Below are 21,615 nucleotides of genomic sequence, written 5' to 3' on the forward strand. Positions count from 1 at the left end.
TTCATTTGTATAACCCTTAATCACAAGGAGTCTCAAAGGGCTGCACAGACCACAGATTATTTCAAATCACAGACTATTATTCCACCTTCCCTTGATCTAAAACCTACACGAGGGCAAGGAAAAACTCAAAATCCTCAAGATGAGGAAAATGAAGAAACCATGAGAAGGAACCGCACATTAGGTAATCCCCCTCCCAGGATGACCACACTGCAATGGGTGTTGCAATAAAATATAATACACTGATGTTGTCAACATGAAACATGCGATAGAATACAAGTGTGTTGTAGGCCTAGATTTAAACAGTTCCACTGAGGTTGCAGATCGAATATCAGGGGGATAAGCATTCCACAGCACCGGGGCCCAAATGGAGAACACTCTCAAACCTGCGGTTCTCTTCGAGGCTCTTGGGATCACTAGTAGACAAGCATATTCAGAGCGAAGGTTCCGAACCGGAACATAGGGGGAAATTAAATCTGGAAGATATGAGGGATCAAGTCCATACATGATTTTGTTAAAATGCCAACAGAAACTGAAAATCACATCTTAGGCTAACATGGAGTCAATGCAGTTTAGCTAAAATCGGGATAATGTGATCAAACTTTAGTGAAAAGCCTCGCTGTAGCATTTTGTACCAGCTGAAGGCTCTTGATTTTGGACTTCGGGAGACAGGAGAGAAGGGCATAACAGTAATCAAGACGGGAAGTAACAAACGCATGAATTATAATCTCTGCATGCGACTGAGATCGCATAGGGCGAATTTTAGCAATGTTGCAAAGATGGAAAAAAGATTTTCTAGTAATATTTTTAACGTGTGTTTGAAAGTAAAGATTGGGGTCAATTATGACACCTACATTTTTGACTGAGTACCTCTGAGTGATATAACATTTTTTAATGTTCAGAGCAGTTTTTGAGAACAAGTCACGGCATTTATGACTAACATTTCGGTCTTTTCATACCAGAACAGAGACCGGACCCACTTGCGTTACGTTTCTCACAGTTTTATTGGAAGAAATCAAAGGGTTGCCCCCACGATCCGGTGATCGCTGGGCATGGGAATCAGGTCACTCTGAACGTGGAAGTGGGACTTCAGTGGTGAGCGATGGTGGTGTCAGGATCCGAAAAACGGGTCAGTAGCCGGGACAGGAGAGCAAAAAATGGCCGGGGTCGGAAGCAAGTCGTAAGCCAGGAAAGGAGAGTAGACGTGGTCAAGGACAAAAAAGGTGGAAAGCCGGGAGGGCAGAGTAGACGTGTTCAGGATCAAAAATGGGTCCAAGCCAGGGGACAGACAGGAGCAAAAAACAGGTTGGTTTCAGGGTAAAAAAAAAGCATGCCTAGTGTAAACTGAGGTACACAGACAGACTGACAACCGGTGGCAAAAAGGAGTGGGTTTAAATAGGGACAGGGAGCCAATCAGAATCCAGGGCAGTTAGCGCCAAAGGAGAGGGCACAGGTGATTCACATCAGTAATCATGACAATGCACAAGAAGTTGAGTTACATCCATGTACAATCATAGAGAAATTATGCTAATGAATGAGTTATATATCATTGGATTAGAGGTAAGATCATAGGCCGGGGCCCAAACCCCGACCAAATTTTGGGATAGGTTCGGGAAAAAAATGTCAATCATTAAGTCAGGCTGAGCCGGGCTTCTATTTCTTGAAGGTTTTTCTATTTTAAATTATCCACTTGTCATATGTTCTACAGTATGTTTCTTGTTATTTGTTGAAAATCCGCGTCTTGCTGATCGGCGCAGTCTGTGTTCAGCGCATACGCTGTTCGGCGGTACTATAATTTACAGAAGCCAGGCGCGCAACGGGGAGAGGAGGGGAGGTTCTTGTCGGACACGGCCAAAATAACCCTTCCCTTTACACATAAAATGTGTTGCCGCTCTGTGGTTCGCTGTTCAGCGGCACTTTCGGACTCAGAAGGCAGGCGTGCGATAAGGGAGTGGGAAGGGCAGTTGTTTTCAGAGACAGCCAAAATCACCCTTCCTCCTCACAAACAAAATGTCAAAATTAAAGTTTCTTCAGGCTCGGTCCCTCAAATTAGGTTGATCGGTCAGGCTCGGGCTGGTCCGGGCTTTTATATCTGTGGGCCGGGTCGAGTCGGGCTGGATTTTTTTAAGCCTGATCTTACCTCTACATAGCAACAGCTTTTAGAAAGGAAATGAGATTTAAGTACCTTTTGCAACCAAGAAAGGAGATCCAATACACTTCAAATATGGTCACCATATTAAAGGAAATTGCTCATCTTCTAAAATGTTCATCAAGTATTAAGCAGGGATATCCAAACGTTTTAATTTAAGGCCCAGAAAAAAGGCAGGCCACACAAATATACTGTATTCTTTCTCAAAACAACTTAGCAATCAACATAATATTGTTAATAACTTCATAAAACCATAGATTGCTTCTTAACAGGCTTCTTAAGTATTTTTCAAAATGTTGGACGTGTCCATTGACCTTATATTGCCCTACACTGGTACTTACTAAATTTTTGTAAGGACGCCACATAACATTAGTCTCTTTAGAATATGATAAATTGCTTGATACTCCAAGAGAATACATGTGCCCTGGAATGTTGCTGGATTTCTAAATATTTTCAAAAAAATTGTGAGGCCAAAATTTAATTCACTCTAGATCATTAGATTTTAAAGGAGAGTTTGTTTTTCACTTTTTTAGTGGTGAACATCTTCACAGCTGGAATTCTAGGAGAGCACTCCAAGCCCAAAACTGGTTGCTTTGGAGTTCAAGAGCTTTTTTACCAAGTAGAGGGGACAACGTTTTGCTATATGTCACCCAAAATCCTTAATATTTTTTTTCCCCGAGAGTCCAACCTTTCTGTCCTAAAATCTGTTTTTTTAAATGAGTAATCTTGCACCAAGACAGGGAGTTGACCAGATTGTTTTTCCTTCGGAACTGCAATTTAAAAAAAAAGAATCACCCTGGGTGTTGTCTTAAGCTTCCTGCATTTTTGAATCATTTTGTCATTTAGTATTAATTTAATGAAAATAAGTTAGTCAACGCATAATTTTCTCCAGGGGTAGTGGCGAAATATTAGTAAAATATGTTGTCTTATTAAACTTTGAAACATTCTCACCCCCTGCAAAACTTTTAAACTCACAATATATCCTGAAGATCAACTGCAAACTGGCAGGGTTGTGTGTGACCAATTTGTTATCTTGAAGTCACTTCAATGTTTTGTTGTGCAATATATCAACTTCTGCACAGCATTGGGCAGCAACTCAACTGCCAGAAGAGGAGCCAAGGTCGCTCATCATAGTTTTCGAGCAAGTATTCAGCAAAGTATGGAATAATTTGCTCACCAGGCAGTTCCTCATCATTGTCCGCCATTTGTCCACGGACATATTTATGTTCTCAACCTCCCTGACAAAAAAACTAAGATCATCTCATGCATGTCTACCAGCTAATATTTACAAGGTATCTCTGCCGTTCATCATTTTATTTTTCTCTCTTAAAAACATTTATGGACATTCATAAAGAAACACACCATTAAGACTGAAGGGCTCGACGAAGGCCTAAATGTAGTTTCTGTAAATCACGTTTCATAAAAAGAGACATCAAACAGGGTCACGGGCGCTTACGTTATTGTGTAAACCCGGGCCGAATGAACATTTAAGGTGGGCTAAAAATTAGAGTGCAGAGGCCATCAGAGGAGACAGGATTTTATACTGAGTCTCTTCTTGAAATTGTACTTGTGTAAATAAATATATATATATATATATATATATATATATATATATATATATATATATATATATATATATATATATATATATATATATATATATATATATACATATATATATATATATATATAAATATATATATATATATATATATATATATATATATATATATATATACATATATATATATATATATATATATATATATATATATATATATATATATATATATATATATATATATATATATATATTTATATATATATGCGGCACAGTTCATGTCATGGGAACCTGTCGTGGGTTCAAATCCAGCTCCAGACTTCCTGTGCGGAGTTTGTATGTTCTCCCTGTGCTTGCGTGGGTTTCCTCCGGGCACTCCGGTTTCCTCCCACGTTCCAAAAACATGCATTTCAGGTGAATTGGCTGGTCCAAATTGTTCCTAGGTGTGAATGAGCGAATGCGTTGTCTGTCCCTGTGTGCCCTGCGATTGGCTGGCAACCAGTTCAGGGTGTCCCCTGCCCACTGCCCGGGGATGGCTGGGATGGGCTCCAGCCCCCCCGCGACCCTACTGTGGATAAGCGGTGTAGCTAATGAGATGAGATATATAAATATATATATATATATATATATATATATATATATATATATATATATATATATATATATATATAATGTGTGTGTGTTTGTATGTATGTATACTCAGGCCATGACTTTAACACATGTGCCTAAGGTGATGTTGATTTTGAAACATGTCAAAATCCTTCCAAAATACTTTTTTTCCTGCAAATTAGAAGTATGATATTAAGCCCGAGCCCGACCCAAAATTTGGGTATGGTATGGTTAGGCCTTAAATGTCAATTATTATGTTTAGGTTTGGTCTTGACCAGGCTTTTGTCTCGCTGACTTAAAAAAAAATATGTATTATCCACCCATCATTGTTCTTTGAGAAGGAATCCATTGTGTGGATCCTCTGCAAAAAAAACCATAACAGACAAACAATAAGGCATGGGTAGTTACAAAAAATTCAGCAAGAAAAAAGCCTTCTTCCTCTCCAGACCAAATACAATTTGAAACTTTGGTATTGCTTTGGGTCCTATTGCTTTGGGTTTTTTAGGCCCTATTATACCTTCTACTGCAAATGATTTGAGCTATTTCATTCAGTCATCCACATGAATCTTGCACAACGTCAATGCGGGACATGTTTGACAAGCGTACGATAGCGCCAGGCAGCCGAAAGAACGTGGATCTAAATTAAAGATAATTTAGTGATGCTGTCTGCAGCCAATGCTTAACAGCTTGTTTGTGCTTTCTCTGCAGATGGAGGTGGATGCAGACGATAAGCGCCACCGCACACGCTCCAAAGGTATCCGCTCCGATACACACAGCCATTCAGGGTGACCTTCACTCCCCCAGTTGCACATATATATTGTACACACCGTGGGACATCTTACATGCTGTCACACTTCGGCTTGCCTACAGCTTGTGACTGCCTGCCTTGTCTATACCACTTTTAATACAGCCCACCCAAAACACGCAAACTGTTCATATTAAGTGTAAATGAAGTAGTGAACAGCCTAATAAATTAATAGATAAACACAGAAAGCAGTTGTGGGAAATACATGGCTCTAGTTACACATTTTTTTAATTTTAAATTTTTATTAGACTTTGTAAAGTAATTGCAAAATGGCTAACATTTTGGTTTGAGAAGTTTTCGGATTACATTTTTTCCGGACTATAAACCGCACTGGATTATATAGCGCACTGTATATATATATATATATATATATATATATATATATATATATATATATATATATATATATATATATATATATATATATATAATTATCACACTATTTTTTACTCACGGTGCCAGAAACGAATGTTAGAGGTTGGAGAAAATGAAATAGTCCTGAAAGATTCAAATAAACAAAAAAACCTTATCAGGAGGGAAACAACTCTTTGGTGTATCTGATGATGATTTGGAATTTGTGTTGATCTATCAGGGGTCAGCAACATTTTTGGTGTGGAGTGCCACTTTTAAATTTCCTTTCAAATCAGTGTGCCACACCAAGATTAATGACTTGCACAACATTTTTTTTAATATCCAACAGAGCTGTAGTTTTACACCAGTCCAAATATACAAAATGTATATACATTTTAATCGTATAACTGACTAATTTATCTTGCACTTTTCCTGTTCATCAATCAACTAAAAAAATGAATGTGAATAAGTGGAAAGGCCAGTAGCCATCCATGACTTCAACTTTTTGCCACAAGAATTAACCAGAATCAACCAGTCTTCATCAACAATGAACTACAATCCAAAAAAAAAGTTATACGGACAGCTACCATACTCATTATTCATTAAAGATATCTTGTTGCAGAAAATATCAAAACTTGAAATAACAGCAGCAAAGCAGAAGGCAAACGCGCGCACACATGCACACGCGCATACACGCACACACACACACGCTTCTTTATAATATTCGCCATCAGTAAATGGTTTTCTGTTCTTTGCTATGCAGTGAGCAATGTGATAGATTGCTTCAGCGGTGGCGTTTTTAGCAGTGACAAAGGTCTTCAGGGTCTGTGTTTGTTTGCCGTACCTCGACACGCGTGCCACTGCTGGCACGCATGCCATGGGTTGCCGACCCCTAATCTATATCTTTCATAATGTATTTTTGTATTTTCTATGTATCAATAGTGGTCAAGGGGTCAAAATGTTGCCGCTCTTGCCATCGCGGGCTGGGTTTGATTCCTATTGCACTCGCAACAATACTGTTTGCATTTCCAATTGTATCCACCGTGTTTGCACTATATAAGGCGCAACAGGTTATAAGGCATACTTTAAACTTTCTGTTTTTAGATGCGCCTTGTAGTCCAGAAAAAAATAACACTACTTGAGCTACACATACTCTCAGGTAAAAGCTGGGTCTACAAAGGAAAGATCATGTTTGAATAAGTATACTAATGTGGGTAATGCTTTTTGTCTTTGACTTGATTAATTCTAAAATATTTTCGGCGGGAGAATAAATATAAAATGGATTAATCTCTAAATTGGGGGGGGGGAGTATACCTGTGGAGATCTTGGTGTGATACGTTCGTTGAAATAGTTTGCCTCCTCTTGTCCCCTTAAAGCAGGGGTGTCAAACTCATTTTAACTGGGGGGCCACACGATAGAACAAACATTCTGTCGGGGGCCGGACTAGTAGATTCAAGAGAAAGGAAAAGAGAGATGAAGAAATAAGAGAAAGAGGGAGGGAAGAGGAGAGAGGGCGGGACAAAGAAAGATAAAGAGAGAGAGGGAGAGAGTGTGAGAAACAAAAGAGGTAAAAAGTCATAAGAGAGGGGGAAAAGAAAGGGAGAGGAAGAAAGAAATGCAAAGAGAAAATATGTCCAGAAAGCTGATCGTTCCCAGGATGAATATGTGTGACTTTCCATAGAAACATCCAGTGTTGGGTCACACACGGTTGCTTCTACTGGAGCTTCTGTCTCCATGTTTTATATAGAACTGGATCAACACATAACAGCAAGATGAGGGCGCGAATGAAAACGGACTGTTTTTTTTTCTTTCTTTTTTTCTTAATTTCATCGACAAACAGCACCTACAACCAAGAACTATTTGTTGAAGAAAGCGCGAAGGATAGGAAGTGAGAAAAATAAAAGAGAGAAAAGGAAAAAAGGAAGTTAGAGCAAAAGAAGTTCAAAAGACACAGAGAGAGAAAGAGACAAAGAGCAACAAAGGAAGAGAAAGAGAGACACAGAGAGTGAAAGAGACAGAGTGGGATAAAAGGGGTGGAAAAGAGAGAGAGAGAGAGAGCGTGTGAGAAACAAAAGAGATAAAAAGTCACGAGAGTGGGGGAAAAGAAAGGGAGCGGAAGAAAGAAATCCAAAGAGAAATAGAAAGACAGAAGGAGAGAAAAGAGAAAAGAAAGCGCGAAGGGTAGGAAGAGAGAAAGAGAAAAGAGAGAAAAAGAAAAAAGGAAGTTAGAGCAAAAGAAGTTAAAAAGACACAGGGAGAGAAAGAGACAAAGAGCAACAAAGGAGAAAAAGAGACACAGAGAGTGAAAGAGACAGAAACAGAGAGTGGGAGAAAAGGGGTGGAAAAGAGAGAGAGAGAGAGAGAGAGAGAGAGAGAAAGAGAAAGAGAAAGAGAGAGAGAGTGAGAGAAAGGGAAGAATAGAGGGGGGGAGAGAGAAAGAGAGATAACTACAAGTACAGTGTCTTTGTTCGAGGCACCTGGCTTTGGCAACATCAAGTGGACATATTTCAACTTGCAGCTCGTTTTTCTGTTTCGCTTCTCTGAGTGTTGTCTCGCGGGCCGGATTATATCCCTTAGCGGGCCTGATCTGGCCCGCGGGCCGCCCGTTTGACACCTGTGCCTTAAAGGAAGCAAAGCTTTTAAGACTTGGCTGTTATTTGTTCATATACTACAATATATTTTGTTAATTGTAATTTAGGCCTGCACTATACATCAAAATAATTTGATCAATTTGTCATTTTAAAATTCTACAATGAAAATAACTGCTGAATTGGAGAAAAGAGTGTTGAAATTTGAGAGTTTTGAATTATTCAAAGTTTGTACTAAATCTTAAATTATTTTATTCAGAATCTGTGTTTTATTCAATTATTTTTTGCAGGGGCGTCAGGATGGTTGACTGTGTTTACAATAGTCACTAACTAGGTTTTTGTGCAACTCAGGCACAACCTCCAAACAGCTCTTTTTTGCAAAGCGAATAAACTCAAAATCATTTATTGTTTTCTGAACAATTTTAGCAGGATTTTGGCTTTCTTGCATCCAGTTGGTTGCTTTTATCATTTTGTCTGAAATCGATCAAAATTGTAATTCCATCGGTAGATAAATGAGAGAATGTCCTTCAACTGATAACAGATCAAGTAAGCTGTGTTCACTCTCACAACTGATGTAAGTCAACAATACTAAACCCCTTTTGTACGCCACTGGAAAAATACCACAGCAAAGCCTAGCCAAGCATAATTTTAGGCCTCAACCCTCACTAGAATTTCAGGATGACATAGGTTATATTTTGAGACTAATTATACATAAATTAGATCATGCTAAGTGCATATCTCCAATACTAATCCTATGATAGATCATTTCTAACCTGTGTGCACTGTGTTGCTGATTTAAATAATTCTTTTTTGAGGCGTCAATGATCTATGTTAAGTGGTCTGGCAGTTAATGAGATAACACAGAATCCCTAATGCCCCCAATAAGCAGGTAGGAGCCTTGCCTGGCCGACTCCCTATTGGTGTGTGAGTGTGTGTGTGAATGGGTAAGTGTGAAGCACATTGTAAAGCGCTTTGGGAGGTCATTGACTTGAAAAGCGCTACATAAATGCAGGCCATGTACCATTTATAACAGTCAACATGACACATATCCAATGATAGTGTTCATTTTTTACCTTACATCCAAAGTCTATTTAATGTAACAATGAGCATTTTGTGTTTGTACTAATTCAGGGGTGGCCAACCCGAACCTGAAGAGCCACACATTCTGCATGTGTTTGGAGTTTCTCTGCTCCAATACAGGTGATTCCAATCACCTGGATCGTCATCAAGCTCTCACAAAGCTTGCTAACAAGCTGAAAATAGCCGTCACCTGTGTTGGAGCAGAGAAACCTCCAAAACATGCACGACATGTGGCTCTCCAGGACCGGGTTAGCCACCCTTGTACTAAATGGACAATATGCAATATATTTGTTCTAACTGATGAATCTTTTTCATTCTTTCAGTGCCCGTGGATCCAGGGTTGACGCACCTTTTTAGGTCAGTTGAATTAAACAATATCTTGTCTGCTATTTGACGGTATGGAAACAGAAAAAACGCACACACTCAACCAACATGGAACATGCCACCTATAACCATTCTCATGTCATATTTATTGTGAGACTAAATCATTTCTGTAACTGTTCTAGCAAAAAGTATACTTTGCATTCATTGGTGTTTTATATAGTTCGGTCAGTGAGACTAACGCCTCGTACATAGAATAGAATAATTTACTTTTATTGTCATTCTTTGTAACCATGCACACAGAACGAAATGTCGATACACCTGACCCGTACAGTTAAACTGTAGCGAGCCAATGCAGCCGCAGCCAAACAGGGCGCAGCCATTTTAGACCCAGCTGCTGTGTTGGGAGTTATTAGGATACCAAACCCCCCAATTCCAACCCTTAATGCCGAGCGCCAAGCAGGGAGGCAATGAGTACCAATGTTGTAAGTCTTAGGTATGACTCGGCCGAGGCTTGAACCAGCGACCTCCCAGTCTCGGAGCGGGCGCCCTACTATCTAGGCTACCGAGCTGGTAGCATCTTCACCTACGCATCTTTTACATTACAAGAAGCGCACAATCAAGTAAAGTAGACTGCAGTTGTTATAAATATGAAATCAAGAAATTCAACCATATGAAAAATGTATTTATAGAGTCACTTTTTTGTTCCAAACAAAAATCCTACATAATTCAGTTTTGTCTCATAAATGGTAAACGTGATATCCACTAATCAATTCGTAACCCATGTAGAGCAACCCTTTTGATGCCCACATCTCAAAGACAAACTTGTTGAGTGGGAGTAAGGCTGGACATTTTCATTTATTTGGATATTCAAGGTTTTCTATGTCATTACCTTTTTAAAAAAGACTAGGAGATTGTGTCCGTTGTCTACATCTGCCATGGCAACATATGATCGATAATAACTGCCTGTTACTCATCATGTATTTCCGTATGTGACCCTACACAGCTTAATTAAATTCTACTAAAATAGCAGGACAGAAAATATCTTAAACTCAGATCAAATAAAACAATTTATTTTACGTGTATCAGTTTTATTTACAAGGTTTTTTATTAATCTTTGTGTGTCCCCAAAATTGGAAGCCAACACAATATGACGTCCTTATTATTTAGAATTCAAAAGTATGTACGACCAAAAGGGCTGTCACAGTTTATCTTCTCAAATTCCACATTATGCAGCACATTCTCTTGCGAGAACGAAGCGTTTTGCCCAAAGGATGTTTATAGTTCATTAATGTTTGTCACCCAGCCTTTAAATCCACAAAAGTCCCGGTACCCATGCACATGTTGGTCAAAGAGGGCAGAATTAACATGTAGCATGTTTTCTAACATGCACAATTCACACTCTGTGTTCTCTATAGTGTTATTGTTTCAATGTTAATCATACAGTGGAATAATTAATCCACTACAGAGTTCCAAAGTATATTCCGATGTCCTCTACTTGTCTTTGGGAGTTGTTTTCACCACACCAATGTGTGAATTACATTTGTCCTTGGCTATGTGTTGGGAGGATGCAGCAAAGATAAGGGTTTGCGCCTATTTATATCAATAAATAATATTGCACCGAGAAGATTACTACTTTGTTGCCTTTTGCTGATATCCGTAGATAGTATAGGTGAAGCATCTCTCCTCTCTTCCAATCCTTCATCCGCTGTACCTGCCATCCTTTTCCCATTTCAAGGCGGTCTCTCCTCCCTCACTTCATTCCTTGCTTAAACTCTTGCTGCCTGCAGATAGTAATTATTTAGGGGATCGATGGGAGGCCTATCTCAACATTGAGGCGTCTATAAAGTCGATAATGTGGCCCCATGGCCCCTCGCTCCAGAAAGCTGATCGTTCCCAGGATGAATATGTGTGACTTTCCATAGAAACATCCAGTGTTGGGTCACACACGGTTGCTTCTACTGGAGCTTCTGTCTCCATGTTTTATATAGAACTGGATCAACACATAACAGCAAGATGAGGGCGCGAATGAAAACGGACTGTTTTTTTTTTCTTTCTTTTTTTCTTAATTTCATCGACAAACAGCACCTACAACCAAGAACTATTTGTTGAGTTTCAATGGAGTTAAATAATAGTGTGCAATTAAATACATTTGCATACATTTTACAGACAACCTGTGTAATTATTTATTTTTTTGTATGAGAAAATTTGTGTACAAAAAAAATGTTGTACTGTATTTTTGTTTCAATTAATACTTCATTTTATTTAGAACAACCCAAGCAATTGGGTCGTTTTGTGTCTAACAACTCAGAAAAATGGATGATGTTGATCCATGCAATGGGTTGGTCTCATGTTTTACCTAAATGAGAAATAACTTAAAGGCCAAGCAGACAATACTGAACGGGCAGCAGGTTGCTTACAGAACGCCGTCTGAATGTGAAGTTGTTTTTAAGACTGCAGTGCAGTTAACAAAAGGCTGTAAAGACCTTATGTACAAGCATCTCTTCCATTGAATGTGCCAATTACATGGTTGAATCTCTTTTATGAAAGACAAAAAAAGATGGTTTCAACAGAGACCCCATCTTAGTAAACCCTATCATGATTTTCACAGTCAGGGTGCACAGAGAGGAAGGGGGCTGTGCTACTGATATCACAGCGCATGTCTCCATCTGCTCCTGTTCATTTGCATATTTACAGTCTGCAATGCTAATCACGTTTATTGGTAGAAATAAGGATTGCGCATGTACTCGATGGAGAAGGACACCATTTGTACCAGCCTCTAATAGATGTACTGGGAAGATAAATTCCCTATGACCGCTGCAATCCAATGCTCGCACCCCTTTTTGGATAGAAATGGTTTTTCCTTTGCTAATCCAATTTCAAAAGACAAAACGAGCAATCTTATGTAACTGGGACAGCTTTTGCTAATTAAAGTGTTAATGCAGGGAAAAGAATTCCCCTGATTTGGAAAAGAGACCAAGATTTGAGAAGATATTTTTGTGCTGTTAGATGTTGGCTGTTTGAGCGATTAAAGCTCTCTGACTATCACACACGAACAAAGACCAAGATCCCTCTCATGAACGTCTGCTTTGAAACACAATTTTGACTGGCTCAGTGGCAAAAAAAGAAACATTACAAAGCATTAAGACCATGTGTGATTAAATGAGATTCAGTCAATATTAATATTAAATGTAAAATTTTACACTTGAATTTAAAAATGTTAAGGTTGTTTGGTTGTTATTGTTCTTAGTACCTAACATTTTCAAAGAATAAACAGCATCAAAACACATGGTGTTTCATTACTCTACAAGTTCAAAACGTAATGCCAATAATTTGTTGGATTGTATAGTGAACCAGAACATATCTTCGGCATAAAAGGCGCACCGGGTTATAAAGCACACTAAAATTCCAGGCCGGTTTGAGGTTTTCAGGTGTGACCTATAGTCCGAAAAATGTGTGAATTTATTTTTGTAGCCTGGAGCATTAGATTTGAGAACAGCCACTGTTAGTATGGAGGATTAAGCCGAAACCTGTAAATTCCCCCTGTCAGATTTGTGCTTCGTTACAAAAGGCTCAGGCCGTTCCTCAGCCACAAAGCAAACTGGTGAGGCAGTCATGTAGACTCCAACCCAGCTTTAATTGCTGGTGTCAGGGTAGAAACTCGGTTGAACAGGAAAGAATCAAGTTAATGAAACATTTTAATTATTTAACATAATCGTGGCATGTGATGAACGTGTCAGCGAAAGCCTAATCTGCATGGTGTCCCCTCTAACACCCATACACACCCATGCAGGCTTGCAAAGGCTTGCACACGCACACACACATTCAGTATAACCTCTGTCTGGTTCTCCTTTGTTTCACCATTGAGAAAAGCTGCTTTCCCTTACCTGTATTACACATACAACAGGAGCGAGATGAATGAATGAAAACTTTATTCGAACATTAAAATAAAAACAGAACAAAAACAATAACTCAACAACAAGATAATATTACATAATATGTTCAAAAAGGGGTATTCAGAAGCAAATGCTTAAATCCCTACCCCTTCATCTTCCTATCAAATACACCAATTATATAACAACAATTATAATACTATTAATAATAACAGTTAAGGTACAACAACAGCAACAATAACACAAAGATAATCATAGTTATAGATGCACTCGTATCAGTCATACCCGATTTTTATTCATCCCAGTATTCCGCCAGGAATATTTTTTTGTATTTAAATTTGAACAAGTGAATAGATGGACATCGTTTGATCTTGTCTTGCAAACCGTTCCAGAGCTTGACTCCACACACAGACACACACATACCTCTCCTGGTGGCTCTCACCTTTGGGATCATGAATTCACTACAGCCCCTTAAGTTATGATTTCCTTCTTTTCGAATGAATAATTTAACTATGAATAATTGAATAATGAATAATAATAATAATTATTATTATTATTATTATGGGCAGCACGGCGGCGCAGTGGTTAGCGCGTGTGCGGCACAGTTCTTAGGTCTTGGGAACCTCCTTTGTAGGTTCAAATCCAGCTACCGGACTTACTGTGCGGAGTTTGTATGTTCTCCCCGTGCTTGCGTGGGTTTCCTCCGGGCACTCCAGTTTCCTCCCACATTCCAAAGACATGCATTTCAGGTGGATTGGCCGGTCCAAATTGTCCCTAGGTGTGAATGAGCAAGCGAGTTGTCTGTCCCTGTGTGCCCTGCGATTGGCTGGCAACCAGTTCAGGGTGTCCCCTGGCCACTGCCCGATGATTGCTGGGATGGGCTCCAGCACCCCCGCGACTGAGGATAAGCGGTGCAGCTGATGAGATGAGATAATTTATTATTATTATTATTATTATGCACTATGTTTTGTTGACCTTTAATAGCAGTTTGCATTGACAAATTTTCATCTAATATTAATAATTTGGACTGCAGGAATAAAATATTAGTATGATCTCCATATCGTGCCCTGTGTATTGTTCTAATTGCACGTTTTTGGAGGATAAAAAGGGGCTGTAGTGAACTTTTGTAATTATTGCCCCAGACTCTGCACAATATGTTAAGTATGGCAGAACTAGAGAACAATATAATAAATACAATGCATTATGGTTTAAAATGAATTTGTCTTTATTAATTATTGAAATGCTTTTAGATACTTTAGTTTGTATGTGTCTGATGTGTTTTCCAGCTTGATTTATTGTCTATTATAACCCCTAAAAAATTTCTGATACAGCTTCTATTGCAGCACCATCCGTTTTTACTTCTAAATCTTGATTTGCCTTGCGAATACCAAATAATATTACTTTGGTTTTATTTAAATTTAAAGATCATTTATTTATATCCATCCATAATTTTAGGTCAGTTAATTCACGTTTAATACAGGTTACCAAAGCAATATAGTTATCATTTGAATAGAAAATGTTGTCTGCAAATATTACTATTTTCAATAGTTTTGAAACATTAAAGATATCGTTAATATATAAATTAAATAACTTTGGACCCTGGATAGAACCCTGTGGTACTCCACAACAAGTATTCAGATGACAACTCTCCCATTTTTACATATTGCTTCCTCCCTGTCAAATAGCTTTGAATCCATTGCAAAGCCAAACCCCCTGACGCCACATCTTTCCAGTTTTCTAACAGTATATTATGATTAATGGTATCAAATGCTTTTTTTAAGTCAATAAATACCCCGACCGCGTATCTCTTTTTTTTATGCCATGGGTGATTTCTTCTACTGCATCAATAATAGTCATTGTTGCTGATCTGTTTGCTCTAAAACCATATTGACTTTCATTAATCAATTTATTTTTATCTACAAATTGTTCTAGTCTATTATTGTAAAGTCTCTCTAGTATTTTAGAGAACTAAGGAAGCAGAGATACCGGTCTACAGTTTGTAAAAATGTGCTTGTTTCCATTTTTGTATATTGGTATAACTTTTGCTATTTTCATTTAGATCAGTCCATAACAGGGCTCTTGAACGTATGGCTGGCAGTCCATGCAAATTTTCTCCATGTCCTTCCAAACGTTTGTTAAATAGGCCAGTTGTGGTGCAGGAGAAGGCAAACAAATAATGAGACAAGTTATGGTACCTTTCAGTATATATAGGGCACATTTTCAACTACAGTTTACTGTCAAGGTGTCTCACACACACACACACACACACACACACACACACAAAAACTCCTTTACCGTAAATTCCGGACTATTGAGCGCACCTGATTATAAGCCGCACCCACCACATTTTAAGAAGAAAACCGATTTTGTACTTACACAAGCCGCACCTGTATACAAGCTGCATGCGCCCACATTAAACAAATGTAACACAAACACAAAATTAACCCAGACCCGACTTTAAGTCCCGCGATTGAAACTGAATGTGGGGGGGGGTTTTAAGGGTTATTGATCTATCTTCGTTATTCATTATCCATTATCCGTTATCGGTCAGTTCATAATACGCTACAAAGCCTAGGAGCCGGGACACTTACTCTCAGCCAAAAGGCCAAGCTAAAGTCCTAGCCCTAAAGCCTTGCTGCCATCATTGCGAATGCACCGCTCCCGGAGGTACTGCAATACCGGGCCGATGCGTGGAGTGGACAGAACAAGCTCTTATTCCATCTCCGGATTGCAAAAATCAAAGATCATGGCAAAGGGCCACTCGGCCAAAAGGCCAAGCTAAGGACCTAGCATCAAAGGCCAAGCTAATGTCCTTCATTAAAGTACACAGTCCAAGAACTACAGCTGGCAAAATTAACGGAGAAAGATACCGGTACTTAAGGTGTGATGCAGACTGGCAGAGTCCGGGTCCCGTTGAAAGTAATCCAAAGAAAAAAGTATATATTTCCAAAGGTAAGGGTGGGAAAAATATATATCCACTATTGTCCGCCGTTGTTATGCCGAGAAATGCATCCCTGCCGAGAATTGTGCGCGCACACGTCACTCCCGCTACTACAACCACTTTTACGTACCTCGTTTTATCTATCTTTTATATCTGTTGATGATTTGACAGTTCGTTTCAGCATAATAAGCTTTATGGTAGAGTGCATAACAGTTGAAATAAGAGCGATTTGAGTCGAAAAGGGCAAAATAAACACGTTACCTGCTCAAAAGTAGTTTATATACGGTGTGCATTACTGTTCGATTACATTCACAACAAATACAAGACAGAATGGTTTAAGTTGTATTACATTCCCAACAAATGCAAGACGAAGCTGTCTTGGATATATGTTCGCCATTACATTCCCGAAAAGTGATTTAAAAGTGAGATAAAACGAAGTAAAAGTGGTTGTAGTAGCGGGAGTGACGTGTGCGCGCTCCAGCCACAGGGGATGCAATTCTCGGCAGGGATGCATTTCTTGGCAAAACACCGGCTTTTCGGAACCCGTAGGTGACGATGGATTTTTTGATGCAGCCCCACGCTGTCAGGATCCACTGGCAGACTTGCGAAAAAGTTGCCTTTCGCATGCGGCCAGTTTTAGTGAAGTTGCAGTCTTCCTTGGCGCATATATTCCACTGGTCTAAATCTTACCTTTTGTACTCGAGTGCCGCTGGCAGCCGTTAAAAATAACATAAATTGGCCGCATGACTGAATAAGCCACAGGGTTGAAAGTTTGGGGGAAAAGTAGCGGCTTATAGTCCGGGATTTACGGTACGCATCACTAACAAATCCTTTATACAGAATCTCATGAAGTAATCTATGTTCATTATTGAGACACTTTATGATGAAAAGCCACATAACTATTATAAGGTCTAGCAAATCACCTCGAACCATTTGATTGGAATAGCTGTAGGGATTGGTGGAGTTATGCAAAGAGCACAAGCCCTCCATCCTGTCTATCTGCCCCCAAGGCAAAAATGTCGGGATATGGGCTTGCAGAACTTTGTAAATGTTTTACAAAAAAACTTTGCTCGCACCATTATTAATTTTAAGTGGTGTTTTTATATGGCACATAGGATCAGGCATTATTATTATTATTATCTCATGGATTTTTATCAGATCACCAAATGTAACAGAGTGAAATAAAATGTGCAGAAGTATAAGGTTCTCTTTGGAGAGCGAGCGTAGCGGTTTTGTTAAATTTTGTATCAAAATATACGGTTGGCTTTTCCCCCCAAAAATAAAAATGATATGTTTTTTTAGGCTCTTTGAATTAAAAAGGTTCCACACACCTGAGCTATTATTACCGTATTTTCCGCACTATAAGGGGCACCTAAAAGTCTTAATTTTTTTCAAAAGCTGACCATGCGTCTTATAATACAGTGCGCCTTATATATGGATCAATATTAAGTCGCAAAGTCTTGCAACTAATGCAAGCAGCCGCCGACTAGATTTTACCCCGAACACGAAGTAGTCCGCGGTGTATGCTGGGATTTATATACCGGCGTTTCATTGGCTAACCAATGTGTCAATCATCATTTGAATCGATCACTATTGGCTAAAGTTATTCGGAGGTAAAGGGGACGGATCCTTTTTATCATTTACAGGCTTGCATAGGCTAAAGGGACAAAACAAAGCCTCCAATTGGCCGAAAAAGATGAATGTGAATAGCATGTTGGGTAGAACTACGGCATAGAGTAAACAGTATTTTACCATTCTGTACTGTATTTGTAAATATTTTACTCTCCTGGATTTACTACACTCACGGATATAAGAGGACCATGGTTGCCCATTATTATTGAACACAACAACTTCGGTGAGCTACTCCGCCTATATATTTTCCCAGTATCTTTTTTCAGAGTGATATCAATGTTTCTGTGATGGGTCTTTTTTAAAATTAAACTGAAATACCAAGTGTTTATTGTCATATGCACAGTAAAGTTGCGAGCGAAAAAGAAAATAGAAACTAAGGAATGGTTGGCATTTTTTGAATCCCAAGACTATATCCTTCCGATGGATATTTAGAACGATGCATTTGAGTGACATCGTACGGACACCGCATCCGCACGTGTCTACGACACGTATTTGCTTCTTTGCAAGCTTTCGGAATGTTAAGGGGGTAATAAGTTTGACTGTTTTGTCGACGTTCCCATTGTAGCGCCTTATAATCCGGTGCGCCTTATGTATGGAAGATATAGGACCAAAAACTATTTTTTGGGGGTGCGCCCTATAACCCGGTGTGCCCTATAGTGCGGAAAATACGGTACTTGTTCTAGTCCATCCTCCTTCCTTTGTTCCTCCCTATCTAAAAACTCCTGTCCTTATTGCTTTATTTCTTTATTTATTTCCTTCCTTCGTTCCTTTCTTTCTGTCTTTCTGTCTTTTTTTCTGTCTTTCTTTTTTCTTTTTTATTTCTCTCTTTCTCTCTTTTTTTTTTCTTTCATTCCTTCCCACCTAGCTAAAAAAATCCCTTCAAAAAATCAAAATGATATGCTTTCTAGGCTCTTTTGTCATGAGACCGGACCAGATCGGGCGCAGGAGGCAGGACGGGAGAACTCATTCGCGATCATCAGGGGGGTCCGACGGGCGATCAGCAGGGGGGTCCGGCGGGCGATCAGCAGGGGAGTCCGGTGGGCGATCAGCAGGGGAGTCAGACAGGAAAGCAGGGGAGTCAGACAGGTAAGCAAGGGAGTCAGACAGGAAAGCAAGGGAGTCAGACAGGAAATCAAGGGAGTCAGACAGGGAGCAGGAGAGTCAGACAGGCAAGCAGCAGGGGAAATCAGACAGGCGAACAGCAGGAGAAATCAGACGGGCGAACAACAGGAGAATCAGACGGGCGAACAGCAGGAGAATCAGGCAGGCAGGAGAGTCGGACAGGCAGGCAGGAGAGTCGGACTGGCAAGCAAGGGAGTCGGACTGGCAAGCAAGGGAGTCGGACTGGCAAGCAAGGGAGTCGGACTGGCAAGCAAGGGAGTCGGACTGGCAAGCAAGGGAGTCGGACTGGCATGCAGGGGAGTCGGACTGGCAGGCAGGGGAGTCGGACTGGCAGGCAGGGGAGTCGAACAGGCAGGCAGGAGAGTCGAACAGGCAGGTAGGAGAGTCGAACAGGCAGAGGAGAGTCGGACAGGCAGGCAGGAGAGTCGGACAGGCAGGCAGGAGAGTCGGACAGGTCGGCGTCAAATCTTCCCGGGGACCCCATTCGAGGCACACCCGAGCTATAATTACTTTTTCTAGTCCGTCCTTCTTCCTTCCTTCCTTCCTTCCTTCCTCCCTAGCTAAAAATCCTGTCCTTATTTTTTCATTTCCTTTCTTCTTTCCTTCCTTTCTTCCCCCCCTCCCTTTCTTTCTTTCTTTCATTTTTTCTTTCTCTCTTTCTTCTTATTTTATTTTTTCTTTCTCTCTTTCTTTTTTCTTTTTCTTCATTCCTTCCTCCCTAGCTAAAAAATCCCTTCCAAAAATCAAAATGATATGCTTTTTAGGCTCTTTGACTTAAAAGGTTCTACACCCCTGAGCTATAATTACTTGATCTAGTCCATCCTCCTTCCTTCCCCGACTCCCTATTTAAAAAATCCTGTTCTCATATCTTTATTTCCTTCCTTCCTTCCTTCCTTCCTTCCTTTCTTCCTTCCTTTCTTCCATGCATGATTCACTCCTTTCATTTCATGTGTCGTTCGCCTCGTATTTTTTTAATTTTTCCTTCATTCCTTTCATCTTTCCTTCCTTCTTTCCTTCCATCTTCACTCTTTCCTTTGCTCAATATTTCTCTAATTCCTTCCTTTCTTCCCCCCTAGCTAAAAATTCCTTCATTTATTTCCTTCCTTCCTTCTATCCCTGCTTCCTTCCATCCTGATTTCTTCCTTCTTTCCCTTCATACGTTCCTCTTTCTTTCCTTTCTCATTTCTTTCCTTCCTTTCATCTTTCACTCATTTCTTCCTATCTTGCGTCAGTCACTTCTTCCTTCCTTCCCTTTTCTCTGCTTTCTCATTTCTTTCCTTTTGTCCTTTGCATCTTTCCGTCCCTTATCTCTTCCTTGCATATTTCCTACCTTCCTTCCTTCCTTCCTTGCATCGTTCACTCCATCTTTCATCTCCTGCATTGTTCCCCTCTTTATTTGTTCCTTTCTCCTTACTTCTTTCCTTCATTCAGGTTACACTGTAAGTGTTATGATATGATATTGCACTTTTCAAGATATCTAAAAAGTTTCCGAATGGAAAAGGGTGGCAGGGACTAAGGGGGGGGGGCTAGTATAGTGCATTGGTGTAATAAGAACACCACAAAGCTCACCCTAACTTATATTGTTAACATTTTTTACGTTTTACGATTAACAAGAATGTATATTTCTTTTTCTGCAGAATCCCTAAATGTATTTGTCTCAAACGGATTCCCAAACTGTTTTCCGCAGGGGAAGACCTGAACTAAGAACTGTTATACTTTTTAAGATAGCAATATTATATAAAATAACAATGAAATACTAAATAGATTTTGATTATGTATTAGTTGCAACTTCACAGCTAAAGGCTTTTTTAAGTAGTGTGATCATTTACATTTTAAATCGTTGTTCAGAAATCAATTTGATCTGTAAAAGTGGGCAGTTTGCATGCTTATCAATGTATTTGGACAAACCGTCAGAACCTATAAGGGTCGTTAATATGTTTCAGATGTGGGTACACGAACCCTTTTTTCTTTACTAGCTTGCCTTATTCCTTCGTGTACAATAAATCCAAAATACAATTTAGTCTGACTTGTAATGTTGTTATCATTTCATTTACTGGTAGCATAAGTTTGTTTTCATTCACATATTCATTAATTGCAATCTGACTTAAACAAAATACACAAGTAACCAAACTTAACTTATGAGTTTTCAATAGTTCATATTTTAAAAACATTGTATGTTTTTTAGATGTAATTACTAATGAAAATATTCATTTTTTTGGACATGTGTGTCTGACATTTCCTCCATTATCATGTTATATCATCAAAGAAAACATGTACTTATTCAACAATTCTGTATATTCACAGCCTATTTTATTTAACACACATTAACATTTTCTGTACATATAAGTAAAAAAACATGATGTTAGACAGTAAGGAACACCTAGTTATTTCTGACTTATCTGCTCATAGAACAGTCAGGCACTAAGCACCTATGCTTTGTTCAAACAGCGCTCAGTTGGCATGATGTTACAGATTGGGGTATATGACCGATTGATTGGGCCTGGTGTCTTTCAACAAGTAACTGTTGCTGACGTTAGGGGCCGGTCACACAGACATTTGCGGCTGA

At 39.3% G+C, this 21,615-nt stretch overlaps 1 protein-coding gene and 1 pseudogene across 5 annotated transcripts in view; one reads left to right on the forward strand and one right to left on the reverse strand.

The window, feature by feature from the left end:
* myt1lb (myelin transcription factor 1-like, b) overlaps positions 1-21,615 on the forward strand; it is a 249,930-nt gene that overhangs the window by 78,538 nt on the left and 149,777 nt on the right. For all 5 annotated transcript variants that reach the window (XM_088353855.1, XM_088353850.1, XM_088353854.1 and 2 more), the window contains 2 exons: positions 5,025-5,070; positions 9,464-9,497. In XM_088353855.1, coding sequence (XP_088209981.1) covers positions 5,025-5,070; positions 9,464-9,497 — 80 coding nt within the window. The remainder of the gene's footprint in view (positions 1-5,024; positions 5,071-9,463; positions 9,498-21,615) is intronic.
* On the reverse strand, positions 16,000-16,140 carry LOC148351307 (U2 spliceosomal RNA; annotated as a pseudogene).

The sequence above is a fragment of the Urocampus carinirostris genome, chromosome 15 (genome assembly GCF_059441175.1).
Source record: "Urocampus carinirostris isolate Australia breed hairy pipefish chromosome 15, RoL_Ucar_1.0, whole genome shotgun sequence".
Taxonomy (NCBI): Eukaryota; Metazoa; Chordata; class Actinopteri; order Syngnathiformes; family Syngnathidae; genus Urocampus; species Urocampus carinirostris.